General features: G+C 37.8%; 1 protein-coding gene across 7 annotated transcripts in view; it reads left to right on the top strand.

The window, feature by feature from the left end:
- The first annotated feature begins 239 nt into the window (after positions 1–239).
- iqsec1b (IQ motif and Sec7 domain ArfGEF 1b) overlaps positions 240–16,255 on the top strand; it is a 167,216-nt gene continuing 151,200 nt past the window's right edge. For 3 of the 7 annotated variants that reach the window (XM_079597271.1, XM_079597284.1, XM_079597283.1), the window contains exon 1: positions 240–698. In XM_079597271.1, the coding sequence (XP_079453397.1) occupies positions 412–698 (287 nt within the window). In that variant the 5' untranslated portion in view covers positions 240–411. The remainder of the gene's footprint in view (positions 699–16,255) is intronic. The other 4 variants (XM_079597278.1, XM_079597267.1, XM_079597282.1 and 1 more) reach the window with 2 other exon arrangements.

The following is a 16,255-nucleotide window of genomic DNA, read 5'->3' as shown; positions in this document are numbered from 1 at the left end:
GTTAGGCTGGGAGACCCGCTTGACCACTTAAACCATCTTAAACCACCTAAAACAGCTTAAAGCTAAGACCGACCTGTTAATGCTTTTCAAACATGTTAAGCAGGTTGTACAAAATTGTTGTTTTTTTGCGGGCAAATAATGCACCACGATAAATAGGCAACTACCAGCGCAGTAAACACTGCTTACCTTAACAGTCCTCCCACTGAAGGGTTAAAGGGATTTACCATCATCCACGGAGCGGGTTAGTTATTGTGGCGCAGCGCGAGCCTCTGGACGGCGCGCTGCAGCGGACGAGCGCTCGAGCGCAACTTCAGTACTCAGTACTGAGCGCCGACAGCAGTCAGCAGTGCCAGCAAACATAAACAATGGCGGAGCGGCTGTGAACCCAGCTCAGCGGATCGAATTTGCCCCATGGACGGGCATTTCGCGTACATCGACATGGAAAACCCGACCGAAAACCCCAGCAAGGCGGCGGAGTACCTGAAAGAGCTCAATAAAATCATCGAAACCCAACAGGAGTTGTTGGAGAAGCAGAAGAATCGGATTGAAGAGCTCGAACAGCAAGTGTGTGATCTTTGTCAAGAGAACGCGTGCTTGAAGGATCAGCACCAGAGGCACCTGGCCACCTGCAGACTGCAACAACAGGGCAACAGTCACCCCACGCTGGGTGCCATAAAGGAGAACGTGATCCAAGAAAAGTAAGAGTCCCACTTTTGCAAAGCTGTCACTGCTGGTTTCGTGTCTCGTTTGGACTATGTATGAATGAAATATCTTTAAGCAGGCATGTCAGCTGCATATGCTGCTCTTTTAAACGACTAAATGAAGAGTGTTTATCTGTGGGTCTCAATGACAACGAACTCGCTTAATGGGACGGCTTGGGTGCGAGTAAATACCAACACTGAAATGTCACCGGGCGTTTTATTTATATAAAATGCCTGTCTATATTAAAGTGAATATATTTATATAACCCTCGGGGAGCACAGCAGGCAGCAGTCAGTTAGAAAAGATACATTAAAAGCAATTTTTGAACAATACGATCCTTTCTACGATGCTCAAAATGCTGTGGTAGGCAATTGCTTCCTTGGACACACACGCACACCCATGTCGACGGCGTTCGATTGTGAAAGGCTTTTGACACTTGAAATTGTCTACACAGCGTCATTTTGTACACCAATCATGTCTTGTTCCACGTTTCAACGGTGTTGTCCATACTTTATCCAGGGTAAATAATCCTGGGTTGACATGTTTCGAGATTTCACACTGACTGTACCTTCGTAAATACGGGTTAATGTTCTTATTTGCATATTTATGGAGTAAGGTAACGTTGATTGGACAAATACAGCACGCGTCTTGATTTAACAACGGCGTGACTGTCCATCTATGGAGATGTTGCCAAGTTGATCCACGCCGGTTGGCATTGATCAGCACAACAATTCAGTCTCTTCATCATTTCAGTAAACTCGTTTCCCTTCGCACGTTTAACCGTTTGTCCGACTCTCAGACGTGAAGAACAGCGCGTGAAAGTTCTAAAGAGCCGTAGAAAGCTCATGAGTCTCGCAAGCTCTGATTGGGTTGCCACTACAACGCGCTAAATCAACATTCTCTGGAGAACAAGGGTTTAGTTACCCACAGTGTGAAGCACCAGGTTTTAAAATAATTAACCCAGGGCTAAGTGTGACACACCCTAACGAAGTATAGCTTTAAATATTATAAATAAAATGAAATGGAGCCGTGTTCCTCATCTGTAATCCAAAGAGAGCAATATTGGAGCCAGTAGGCCTGGTTCAACAGGCCAGGTTTAGTATGACCAAAAAAAAAAACACAAAAAAAATCCTCCTTTTAAGCAGTTTCTTTAATAATTTTTTATAAGAAAATTCCGATTTAATTAAGAGAATTCATTGCGGGAACATCTGTTTTCCAGCTGTGATGGTTTTCAATGGATTTTAGCCAGTCTTTGTGTTGACTAATATGTTGACTAAAATGGCAAACATTTGCTAGTTACACTATCCTTGCCAGCTTTTAATGTAGGCCTGTTTATATGTAATATAACCTTTTAAATTAGATCAAATGCACATATTTGTGATTGTTTGAGCTGTAGGCCTACTGCCTGTTTGGAATTCCTACACAAACCTCATTTTCGATGCAGTTTGTAATACAGTGTTATGTCACGACTCACAAGGCTACTCTGAAGAATTGGCCTATTCTAATCTGCTACTATTTTATTATGTTGACAATCAGGAGCTCACACAGCTTCTGGTGCCACACTACATTATGGGTTTGCTGGCTTGCTGCAGTGTGTTAGGATTTCCAAGTGGATTCACTGCAAGAGATAAGTGTTTATCTGGCATATTTATGGAAATTTACATGAGTGTTTGGATGAGTCAGAAACATAAATTTCTCCCTAAGACATGTGGCGTTTTTAAGCCGGAGTTGGATTTGGAATTTAGCTGTATGTGAACATGCAGTTGTCACATTATCCCTTGTAATGCAAATGCACTTGCTGATCTCATGATCTCGTATTTTTACAGTTTATTGTGAAATAATTTTCTATTCTGCTATAGCAGCCAAAGAGCTAACCTTTAAAGATGTTGATGTTTCATGAGCTGAGTTGCACTTCACTTGGAGTGTATTTTGTCAGTAACTTCTGTTGTAATTCAATGCAGAGAGGTTGCAGAGGTAGAAAGTTTGGCTTTCACCTTCACCTTTCTTCTAGGCAGTGCAGATTCTGTGAGATTGAAATGCTGTATCTGTTCTGTACAGTTTTTACGATTAGGGAAGATAATACGTTTTATTCCTGGCTCTACAATGACTGAGCTTTGTGGTGTAATATTAGCCATTCATTTTTATTTTCCACTTGCTATTTGCTTTTTGCATTTGCCTGACTTATCTGTGCCTGCTTGAATGTCAAAACAGATCTGTTCATAACATGCTGATTATGCTTACACTTTGTTTTAGTCTTTTTTTCCACCATCGGGTTCTCGTTGGTATGGTCACAGTTTATCTCTTTTTGTGGTGCTATGTAATCAGGATTACTGTGCAAAATACATCTGCTGTTACCACGGTGGTGCAAGAGTTTTAGAAAGCATGGTACTGTTGGTAACATTTCAGTTATTGGGCTTGCTTTTTCCCTGGTTTACTGTGTGTTTTTTTTTTTTTTTTTTTTGCTATGGTACATGTGAAGCAGAGGAAAGAAGATAAAATGTTTAGCCTATCATCATTTGCAGAGAGGTTATTTCACTGGAGATGAACAAACTGAAAGGTTTTCACGGAACAATCACTGTATTGTTTGAGTTATACAATTTGTAGGACAATGTGATGTACCTGAAAAAGTGAATAGAAAATACTTTATTATACTTGCTAAACATCATTAGCCTACATCACTAATGGTGTTCCACCAGCATGATGGAGGTTGGTTTGAGAAATCTTAGTTTAGAATTGTTTGTACCACGCTAAACCGGAAACGCAACTGGAACTGTTCCTCACTCTCCTGGAACCCATTTGGCTCGAAGTTGGAAAAGTGTTCATGCTATTTCCAGTCAATATCTTAAATGTATGCATCATTGTGATTGCCTGTTTAATGTGATTTAATCTTCTTTTCTCAGTCTCCTTTGGTATTGACCTGAGAGTCCTTCAAATCATGAGGATTAGAGAAGATCATCTGCTCTGATCTTCTCGCATCCTCATGATTTCAAGGACTCTGGATTTAACACCAAAGCAGAATGAGAAAAAAGACCACTTCAGTCATTCTGGCGCTTATTCTACAGAATAACTGCTGGAGAGAGGAACGTGCATAGTCATAAAGCTGTATATATTTAGAGCAATGTGTCTTAAATGCATGCTTCATTGAGATTGCCTGTGATGTGAAGTATGCTTCCTTTTTCCTCACTCTCTTTTAGTACTGAGCCCAGAGTCTTTCAATTCGCAGGGATTTTAGAAGATCATCTCCCCTCTTCTCACATCCTCATGATTTGAAGGACTCTGAGTTTAATGCCAAAGGAGAATGAGACAGGATGACTTTGTCACAGACAACAGTCATGCATTTGAGATACAATGCTAAGAATATCACTGACACAACTTGATTTGTGACTACATGTTCCTCTTAAGTTATGCCATCTAAACACTCCTTCTGCAGCTCAATGGAGTGGTTTCTTTGGAGTTACACCAAGTGTACTTCAAATCATGAGGATTTTTGAAGATCACCTTCGATCTTATGCCCTCCTCAATTATTTTAACAGTTTAGTACCAATGGACGTGATATGACTTCATATCACAGGCAATAACAATAAAACATGCAAATGTAAGGTAGCTAGCCTAGAATTCACTATAGTTGTCTTTTTTTCTGTCATTCTCCATTGGTATTAAACCCAGAGTCATTTAAATCATGAGGATTTGTAAAGATCATCCGCTCCGATCATCTCACATCCTTATGATTTGACGGACTTTAACACCAAAGGAAAGACCAGTTATTCTGCAGTGTCAACATAGCATAACTTCAATATTCACCTGGGGCCTGTACCATGATGATAGTTGAACAACCTCAAGGTTACAGGATTAGTTTCGAGTTGAAAACCAATCCAATCAGGATTTTTTGGTACCATGATATTTATCATTAACTTTCTCTATCAACTAAGGCTTTGATCCTGAGTTTAGCTGTGACATCAGTAGTGAACAGCCAATCACATGCTCTGTGGATACCAGAAACTGCGATTCACTTCTCTCTTAGAATATTATTTACGAGATTGGAAAATTGAAAGTTTTTTTTTTTTTTTACATTTGCACAGCAAGAAGAAAATAGCTGTATATGAAAGAGGACAACTAAAAGGAAAAATCTTGCTATATCAGTCCAAGTAAAATTTGTGAAGTTTATATAGTTGATGTAGACAGTATTGAACATTTAAGCTCACATAGTAATTTTTATAGCGTAATCAATTGATTCTAAAGTTTATTTATTTTACATTTAATATATTTATATGCATTACCTGGTTAATAATTAAGTACTAAAATGGTACATGTGTAATAGATTAAGTGTATAATAATACATTAATAATATCTAGATTATTATAAATAAGCATTGCTAGAAGATTTTGTCTTTTAAAATCATTTGCTATGTAGTTGCCTTTAATTAGGAGTAGAATCCGGGTGAGTGACTTTATTGTGTCAAACGTGGCCTTTTGCTTACAGCTGATTGGTCAAATTTCTCTTTGAGATCTCTTACCTGGAACATAATCTTGCACTGGACAGCAGGTTAGCCCTGGAGCGTATGTAACTTACTATGGCAATAAACACTCCGTGCCTTAACTGAAATATACTTGGCTACCTAAACTGGCTTCATGGTATATGGACACTGGACTGCATTTCTCAAAAGCATCATCATAGTCCATAAAACGTTGACCTATTGGCACCAATGGTCTCTACGATCAACTTATCTCACGATGCTTTTGAGAAACGCAGCCCTGGATGTTTAAGACATGCAGACATTGCAACAGATGACGTAAAGCGTTTTCTTGAGGTGTGGCTTCTTGCACAAAGACAAAGTTGTCACTGATAAATTTAGTTTTGTGGCAAAATCTATTACATCAATGCATCACTATCAAAAGTTTTCAACAAACATATAAAATAAAGATTTTTCTTGCAGCAGAGATATTGGTATTTTGGTTCACTAGCTGTTGAGAACAAGTCAAGTCTCTTGTGCTGTTTATGTAAAAAAAAAAAAAAGACAAGGTCTTTTTTATTTTATTCTGTTGGCACTTTGTTTTAAACATACTTGAGTTTGTCAACTTCTGAAGGGCGTCTGAATTTTGAATAGCGAAATCAAAGCTCAAAGCAGCATGTTTAGCTTGGCTGGTCTTTCTTGCACAAGTCAGTGGCTCTGACAGGGATATCGCCAAGTCATAACAGAACATTTCTACACTTGCAGCTCTGCTCTGACAATCTGTTTCCTTGCTGTTCCATATTTTTTTCATAGGCTGGTGCCATTATCGCTTTTGACTGCTTGCAAGCACACACCGTGATTTAGAGAATGGAAGTCTAGTAGGCAATGAAACTTCAGCCAATGATTTGTGTGTTGCGGTTCACCTTAGAAGGGGACTGTATTTGGTATGCATTGTTTCTGCACCATATTGTAGAGAGTTAAAAGACCGGCGTTTTTTGCTGCAGCCGATTGCTGGCCCTCATGTCACGAAGCACTTTGCCACGTCAGCTCACGGCTTTGTGCTGACTGAAGCAAACTGGCAATCGCAGCATAGACTGAAATGGCTAGTGTAGAAGCTCTTGGTGATTTTTGTATTTGAATGTCAGTTAACGCAATGCTTGCGACATTTTCTAATATTCACAAAGTGAATATTTGTGTAGGAAGTAGCAGCCAAAATGTTAAAATTTGGCAATTTCCACCTGGTGGGGTTTTAAGCAGTTGTCTGTCATTGTTGTGTAAATATTATTTTGCGGTTAAAGGGGACAATTTGATATTGTTCACACAAAAAGGAAAATTCTTTTCTCAAACTTATGTCATTCTAAACCCATAATTGTGTTAACAAGATCTAACGATTATGAAACATGTGATAAAGTATCTTTTCCATGTTAATCGTTTTTGTCCTAACCAGCCGCAACAGCGATGCGATGAGAGATGGGATTCTGTTTTAGAAATGGTTTCTTCATAGGGATGCACCGATATGAAAATTTTGTCCGATACCCATTCAATCTTTATATTTGAAAGCCGATGACAGATATATTGGCCGATAAATCTAAATCTAACATTTTATATAATTTTAAAGAGCCTAATTACAAAAACAAAAGTATTACCATTAAAAGCCATGTCCCAAGTGCACAATTATAATGTTCTCATTATAATTTTATAGCCTATATATAACAGACGATTCAAAACTATCATGGCAAACAGTGCGCATCTGAAGTGTCTCAGCTGAAGGAAATTATAAATTATAAATCGGCTTTATTATAAAGTATTGCAAGTAATTACATACTTCGTTGCAAATGCAGTGCGCTTGCAGAGACCCCGCCCACACACTCTTCTGATTGGCTGTGATTTTTGATTGATTTTGCCGCGTCTCGTAGTCGTGTCTCATCTGTGTATGGACAGACACATTGCTTGTTGCTGCAATCTTATTGTATAACGTCTGGCTATGACATGGTGTAAGACTTCCAATCAAAATCGGAACACGAATAAGGATATATTTAATATTCTGCCTATCCATTGCAAGTCCATCCAACAAAAACTTTCACGCATCAAAAAGTACAAAAAAATTGTAAGTAGCCTAATCCATATGAATCGAGTGGATTAATGAACAATGCATACAATGCCTTCTGAAGAGACACAATCACTTTATTTAATGAACAGGTTTAATTTTTTGAAATGTTCTCAGATTTTTTTGGATGAACCATCTCTAAGTTATTTTTTTCATTTTCCTCTCAACAAAGGCTTAGATTTTGTTTGTAGTCTCCTTTGTGATATTACAAAAATGACACTAATTTCCAAGCCAGTTTCTTTGTACGGTACTTTCCTAAAGGGAAATATCACTGTTGCCAAGTTATCAGTCGAGGACACGTAGCTCAAGGGAACTGCATAGAATCTCATACCGTTCACTATGCAGTGCACTAACATCTCTAACTCAAAATCAATGGATGGCAGACATACCACTGTTGCCAGAGGTAGTGCATATTCTTGGCTGCAAATATACCTCTCCCTCCGCAAAGCTTTGGTTGTTTTAGTCTGTTAGAATATAAAAGGACTAATAAGGACTAAGGACTTAAAATGAATTGTCTAATTATTCCATAGGAACTGTTATACTGCCTTTTTGTAGCAAGCGGTAGCATGCATACAATGTGTGTTCAGGTTCAGTAACCTGCAGCTTGTATGACTGCAAATGGCACATTTCAATCTCCAGCGTGAGGGATAATTAAGTGTATGAATGGGATTTCAGAGTAGCCCAGGGCAGAAACAGAACATGTGCCGCCTATGATGTGTTTTTCCATAAGGGAGTGGCGTCCATCTCGGATAGTGGAGAACAGACTATGAAACCCTTGGGTGGCCGTGTTACACTGCCATTTGAATACTAAGATGAGAAGTAAACAAACATGAGATCCGCTGTGAGGCAATGACATATTGAAGGCGTATGTGACTGGTAAAATGGCTCCCTTGAAAATACTGTATGTGATTGTATTAAATGATATATTAAGCTTAAGCTATATAAGACTTGTAATAAACCGCTGGTATCTGAGGCTTCAAGGAATATTCTGGGATCTGGGTTCAATACAAGTTAAACATAAATTGAGGTTACGGTGAGGTTCTCAACAAAAGAACCTATATCAACATAAAATGAATGAATGTTAAATGCATTGAAATGAAATATGAAAATGCATCCATACTCATCAGCTGATCTGTGGATATTTCAGTAATATTGCTTTTTTTGTACTATTATAGCTCATGCCATCGATCTTTTATTTGCAATGCCGAGGCGTGGGATATTGTTTACTGGTGCAGAACTAGTTGCAAATTGAAACTCCTGTCATAAAATGTGCATTTCTTGGGCTTAGCATTCTAATATTTTGTCCCAGAATTAAGAACCCTCACAGGATCTGGAAAAGTGAGGAACTTTGAAAAGTGTGCTGCAGATGGCATACGATTTAATGAGATGACATGGCTCACAGTTATATAATGATTGTTAATTTGCAGTAGGAGAGGGTCTCTCTGTTTATTTATTTGGATTTAGAAGTCTTTTTATATGTCTCAATGTGTGCTGTGCATATGAAAGGGCTGACAATATGTGGCATATTTATCCTACTTATAATTTCTGTAAACAACTGTAAATTCAAGCTGATCAAAGAGCAACATTTCTGTCTTAAATTGGGTTTGTGGTTGTAGTCATATTACACCCCGAAATCAGAAAAAAGAGAGAGATTATATATTGTTTTATCATTTAAAATTATATAATGTGCTTCTTTAATTGTAGAAATTGTCATAATGCAACTATAAACTAAGCTTCATTTCCATAAGCAAATTGTTTTTTACCCCCCCCCCCAAAAAAAAAAGAAATGTAAAAGAAAAAAGTTTGATTTTGCAAAAAAAAAAATGCATTAAAAATTGTCATAATACTAAATAAATAAATAAAAATAACAATTTCAATCGTCCTAAAGTTTTCTTTATGCTAAATATTTTTTTATATCGCAATATGTTATCTGTATTTATAGCACAGCTGTCCAAAAAAATATGACATCAAAACACCGTATTCTGTGGTCAAATATCTTTATAATGTATACTAAACTGTATAGCTGACTCATGTTCCAGACAAACGATTTCTGTTATTTTACTGGATATTTATTATTGCAGTACCACAAGTGATTATTATAATTATTTGTCATTTTTGCATACTTTTCCCCTGTTAGGTTTATGGTGTATGAGGACAGCTGGAGGCAACAACAGTAGAGACCTGCAATATTCAGTGTGAAATCTAAATGGCCCATAACTACCTTCACTTAAAAATAATAATAATTCCAGTTACTCTGCAGTTCATTCATATTCTTCGATGTAGTGAGATGATGGTCCTAGGTTTAGAGAATTGACATTATGGTGAGTGTTGCCTTCCATTTGTAACGTCGTGATAGGGATTCTCGTGGGATATTATCAGCTGGTTAAATGGAAACCATCTATCATGTAGCCAATGCAAGATATATCCTATAATGGTAGAGATGATCGGTGTCTGAGCCTGCCAGCAGCATTTTACCATGCTGAGCAAAGAAAAGGAAAAAGTCCCTGCGTTTTGAGTTTTATGTGTTTTAGCTGGCTGGTGCTTAAGATTATAACACTTTGTGCTGCATTTAAACATAATTACCAGAGCATGATGGGAAATGTTGTGTTAAAATGAGGAAAATTGCAGTTTGTAAAAAATTCGGGTGAGGCATTTGTTGAATAATCTCTCGAAAAATATTTGTTGCCTCTTGAAGCAATGTTTGTCCATAAGATTTGCTACTTGGTTATTTGCCATCCTTTCTTTATTTGTGTTCTTGTTTGGGAGGCTGGAATACATTCTCATGGTTTGATTTGGAATTGTCACAACCACGGACAACTTTGGATGAGCCATGCCTTACACCAGTGGTAAACTGTAATTGACGATTGATTCTACAGTTGATGAGCAGGGCCTCTAAGCTATTAGTCACCGACGGCCTACAGCATGAGCCAGACCTGACAAAGAGGAGCTTTTATTGGATTCTGTCTGGGGAGCCTACTGAGAAAACATGCTTCCTTGCAAGCCACACTGATTGATGGTGATTTGGGTTCGGGTATGGCCTTGTTGAGACCAAGCGTAAGGGACGCTTAGTAGTCGTCTGTGGATCTCTCAGGACAAACTGGGAATGAGAGTCAATATTTCACCGTTCATTCATTTGTACAAGGAGTTATCTATATGCATTGTAGACAGGTGGCTCTCATAAATTTGTTGAGAATGTGTCATGCCAAAATCAAAAGAACATAATAGGATTTTATGTCTATTTTATTTTAACTGAAGCTGAAGCCCCAGGGCCCGAGCAAGAAGGGGACAACCCTCTAAAATGTGAGGAAATCACTTGCATACGATCATTTTCATGCTAGGCGACTAAATAATGTCTGTCAATAGCAATTGGCTAATAAATTGTTATATTTCACTGGCCAGTGTTTGAGTTATATGCTATTGTGATGTTATTTTCATGATTCAAATATTCCCCCAAATTTTCATTACTTTAATTATAGTAATAATTATAATTGTTTAAATTGTATTTGTACATCATCGTTGTAGTACTTGTTGGTTGATGTGTAATGTCGGCTGATTAGAGTTTCATGCTATCAGTTTCAGTTTTGGCACCGCCGTCCCAACATACTGTACAACATTCACATCACAACTTTAGCAATGCAGCAGTAGGGTTACGCTGTAATAAAATAAACCAATTAAATAACGTGAAGTAAGATTTTGGCCCTTTTGCCCACCCCTACTTTTCCCTAAATAGTCTGTCATTGTTTTGGTCATAAGTTTTAAAAATAGGGTAATAAGTGTGGCTGTATTGCTTAGTGACGTACAAAAATAGCCTTAAATCGTGATTTGTTATTAAAATAACCCACCGCTCATTTTCTTCATTCATTCGTTCTTTTAATTTCGGGATGAAATGTCGTTTGATGACAGGCATTTAAACAGAATTTATTGTCAATTTATTATGATAATTTTGCATCTTCTTTACTGATGAAGTTACATTACCTGCAATTGCAAACTCTTATCGCTGCATTGCAGTAGCCAGAGGCAGAACACAGCTGGAGTCCAAGCATAATCGCACCTTTTATCTGAAATTGAAAAATGGTTTTGCGGCCTTGTCTAATTTTCAGACTAACAGCCACATTAACTTTTCATAAAAACCTAGAGATCGGTTTCAGCCTCTTGCTAAATATATTAGACCGGGTTTACACGCTGTAAGAATTTGATAAATTGTAATGCTTAAACAGAACAGATGTATTGTCAAAGGTTTTGTGGGAAAGAAAATGGAAAACTAATTGTGCAGCATAGATCCCTCAGCTGGATGTTTGGGTCATGACTGAAAAAGTCACAGGCACTGCAAACCTTAATGCTTTGAGTTTAGTCTTAATTATCTGATTTTGTTTACATTGATCTATTATTCCATATTTTAATCTGCATCCCTGCAGGAGCCCTATGGCACCTTTTACTTTGAGCTGGCCAAGAATCTGACAAAGTCTGGCTTTAAATTTTGAACTAATCTGTAAACATTTGACAGTGACCATAAATAAGAGGGACGCAACCTCTCAGCTCTGTTCGGAACTGTATTGCATCACAGCAGGATTGTGCATCATCCAGAATTGAATTGTGAGTGTCGTTTAAATCCCAACTCGATTTCTGAATTTAAATAGAGGAAGCAAACTGATGCACTATTGCAATTTGAATTTGAATGCAAGGAAGTACAATGTATTAAAATTCATGTAACTTTAAGACCCAGTTATTTTAAGTGATTGCCCTGCTCTCAATCTTAAAATCTTCCTATGCGCTCTCTTCGTGGTGACATGATGCGTATACAGCATTCTACTCATTCAGAAGTATTATTATATTTCTGTATGCAAACAGTCAAGTAACTAAATTCCACGAGGAAGCATCTGTGTCCAGAATGTTAATTCTTTTGACGTAGATTACATTGTGTCTCATGGCAGCACTCTTGTGATTTATCCAGTCACTATGGCAAAGTATAATACAATTTCTTTAATATCTTTCCTTTATCCAGTATTTAAAGAAATGGAACCAATTCTTATGCTGCTTTAAGGTTTAAAATTTGCTCTCCTTTGGCCCCTACAGTCTAGTCCAACTGCACTTTATGTGGAGTCACTGATAGTTATGGGACACCACAGAGATAACCAACAGCCTTCATGCTTTTAATGGACTTTCACTTGGGGGGTTTATGGTTTGTTGAAACACCCGCTGTGTTGGAAATGGACTGTCTTCATCTAACTCATGAATGATCGCTCTCTCTCTCTCGCTCTCTCTCTCTTGTCTGTAAGGTTTGTGAAGCAACAGCAACCAATCCATCATCAATGATGGGCAAGACTGACATTTAGTAAATACCAAAAAGAAATATCTTAATATGGAGAGACAAGGGCTGTTGTACTTAGATAGAAGTTGTTTGTTATTCATCAGAAACCATGGCAATGAAATTTGTCTGGTTGTTGATAGATATGTCCGTCTTTCTGTCCATTGATTGATATTTCTTTGTTTATCTATAAGTCTGTACATTGACTCATGCATGTCGTTCCATATGTCATGACTGTCTGTGTTCCGTCCAATAGATAACGCCTGCCATTCTGTCGCTTGCTATTTCTATTTGTTCACTATGTGTCTGTACCCCATCTGTCCATATGTCATCCGTTTGTTTTCTGTACGCTGTCCGTCTGCCCGCCTATAGATATGTCCCCCATCCGTACATCATCCGTTCTCTGCCGGTTGTCCATTCGCTGTCTGATATCTTTCGCTTTCTATTATCCATTTACCATCCATATATGTTCGCTGGTTGCTATCCGTAAATGACCTGTTTGCTGTTATTTGCTGTTCGTTCATTGACATCTGTACCTCGTTTGTTCACTGTCCATGTGTCATTCACTCTACATAGGTTATTTATTCATTGTTTGTCCATCTCTTGTTCACTACATTCCTCCATAGATGTATATTTCCACCTGTCCATCTATTTGTAAATGCATCCATCATTTCATCCATCCGTCAAAAGATACGTCCATCCCTCTGTGAATCCCTCTGTCTGTTGTTTTGTCTGGCTGCCTGAAAGTTAACACTTTTCTTTCTCAACAAATATTAACAGTAATAGAATACAAACACTGTTTGATTTAGCTGTGTTTTAGGTTAATTTGTTTGTTAAAAACTAAATGTGCATCTTGCAGAGTCTAATTTGATTAATTTAGCCCCCCCCCCCCCCCAAACTACAAGAGTGCACCGCTCTGTAGAATTCTTATGAATCTTAGATCGGAGAATGGCAAAAGTGCTTTGGTCTGCTCTCTGATTCTTTGATAAATGGGCACTTGCTTTCAGCAGAGCTAAGTAGCAAGCCAAACTCCCACTGCACAGCACTAAGTTTTCAATGACAGTTTGATTTGAGTGCAACTCCTCTCCCGTGAGAAGCACCTCAAAATCGGCTGAAACACTGACTGTTGTGTGCTTCTAATCTCTGCATTCAATTTGGCCCCATTACTCCTCAAAGTGGCTGACAGGAGAGGGCAGGGTGCATGAGGCGAGAGATTTAATCCAGCACCAGAGAAGGTTCTCTAAATCATTGCCTGAGGGTGTGTAGATTAGTGCCCCGATGCACAGCGCACTCTCAGGTGCTGAAGGAGGGGAGCGACTGTAACGTCCACCATTTCTGTCCTCTGGTTCACTCTATCTCCCTAATGCGGCAGTTATCTGTGTGGCAGTGATTTTCCTCCCCTCTGTGCTGATGTGGAATAATTGTAACCCAAAAAACAAAAAACAAAACATGTTATTGCCATGGAATTTCTGTTGAGATTTTAGTGATGCATGCATTTCGGCAACCACATTTTTTGAAAGCCGAAATCATTGACCGACTTTTAATTATCGCTTCTCTGATGGCAGTTCTGGATTGTATCAGTGTCTATTTCATGTGTACGACGTAGATGAACTACAAGTAAGCATGTCAGCTGTGTGGATGCTAGGGCTGGATTGACAGTATCGATTGAAGAATTTGAATTGGTCTTCATTTTGATGAACTGAGATCTTTTAATCTATGCTGTTTTCTGTTGAGATGAACAAAACTTCACTAAACGTTATTTGTAACATGCTTTCGATCCAAAAATCGCAATAAGGTTGTGTTTTGTTAGCTTTGATATACAACAAATTCTCAGGTTTCAAATTCTGTCATTTTTATAATGAATTCAAAGAATAAATGTCAATTGTATGCTCTTTAATTGCTGCTTGACAGACTGTAGCTGCTTCAGTACAAGAGGGAGCGTGGAATGCATGTGAACTGATCTTCCTATTTACTAGTTATAGCACACAATTCATTTACATGAACTAACATCAGAAGGTATGTTGAAAGAAACCGGACAACTTTACAGAAATATATCAATCAGTCGTTTAATCAGTGTTTTCAACCAGGCAAAGATGTCAGTAAAACAGACTGTAAACAATATAAAGTCGCATTTACCTCAGAAAAGCCATTCAGTGTCCAAAAAAAAATATATATAGATAGCATTTTTTTTAAATATTATGCACATGTTTTTACCTAACCTGTTGTCTTTGTTTTAATGTTTTTTGAATAAATCTGTCATGAAAAAGTTTTTATTACAGAAACACAATTCTGTTTGTTTGTTAGTAGTACTGAAGGAAAATGAAAATTGAGTGGAAGTGCGTAGGAGGGCGGAGCCAGGCTAGGGTTGATGTTCATGGTAGAACAAACATGGCCCCTCAGGGCCTTGACTGGAGGAAGGTGGGGTGGTGAAGGAGCTGTCTTGAGGAGGCTGAGAGAAAGAACAGCGAGTGAAGATTTGCTTGGCTCTATTCACCCTTAGGGCAGTACTTTACAGCTACCCCGAAAGCCCTCTTTTAGATTACTGAGTGTCCTGGCTTGCTGAGGCTGCTGGCAGTGGCCTTGATGGTGTATATTCTATGTGGTCTTTGTAGTAATCATTTTTAAAATGCTTCTGTAGCATTGTAATAAGCAAGTGATCAGTGAACACTTGACACTGCCATGAGGTGCTGTGCCAATTCTCACAGTAGAACAGATTATATTGTTAATACAGAAATGTTCTTAGAATATGACTGAATCTTTATGTCGAACTTGTCATATTTGTTAAGTTATAGTAATTTGTCATCAACTGCCATAAGGCATCCGTTTAACACTTGGCTTACTGTAAAATGATGCCTCTTCTCTAAAAGGACCATGCATACAAAGTCATTCATTGGTTTGTGACAACAGTGGTGAGATAAATTGGTAGTACTGTAACAAAAAAAGCATGAGATTTGGTTATTTTGTTTTGAATATGAAATTTACTAAATATTGGTACCATATATTATATTCGTTATCAGATCATACCGGTATTAAGTTATTTTTTTGGCATTGGATGATTGCATATTCTATATAATAATAATGTTAAATCTAATCTTAAAATAAATATCCACTTTCATACTGTACATTATAATGTTGTAATGCCTGAAATTACTTGTAGCATTCAGATGTCCTATCTCTGGTCAAGAAACAATATAGTGGGTGGACAAAAATAGTTTCCAAGTGGTGGACTGTTTCTCATTCATTTTCATCACAGCCCACAACTCACAGCCTCTGACTCAACCCAAGCCACGATAAATCAATTTTCTGTTATTACAGTAGCGGTAGGAGAGGCTGATTCTGAATTTATGAAACATTTGTAACCCAAGCTAAATCTTGAGAATGTCTTATGATTTGTTTGCTCTAGTGATATTGGCTCAATGTGATATTAGGATGTATGTACTTTTTTACATTCCTTTACATGTTTATCCAGAGTCTTCTTATCCATCATTTTGCGTTGTGATCAGCGGTTTACTTTGAGAGGAAGTCTTATCATTGATTGGTTGATTAAAAAATGTATTGCCACAGTTTGTGGGAACAGTGAGCTGTTTTGCATACTGAAAAAACATCTATTTCAGCCCCAAATTATGTGTATAAATTGACAATATCATGAAGGTCACCCATCAACTTCACTGTAAATCTATCATATTTTGGC

Source organism: Phoxinus phoxinus (assembly GCF_949152265.1).
Source record: "Phoxinus phoxinus genome assembly, chromosome: 22".
Lineage (NCBI taxonomy): Eukaryota > Metazoa > Chordata > Actinopteri > Cypriniformes > Leuciscidae > Phoxinus > Phoxinus phoxinus.
The sequence above is the reverse complement of the archived record's forward strand: the minus strand, read 5'-3'. Positions and strand labels throughout refer to the sequence as shown.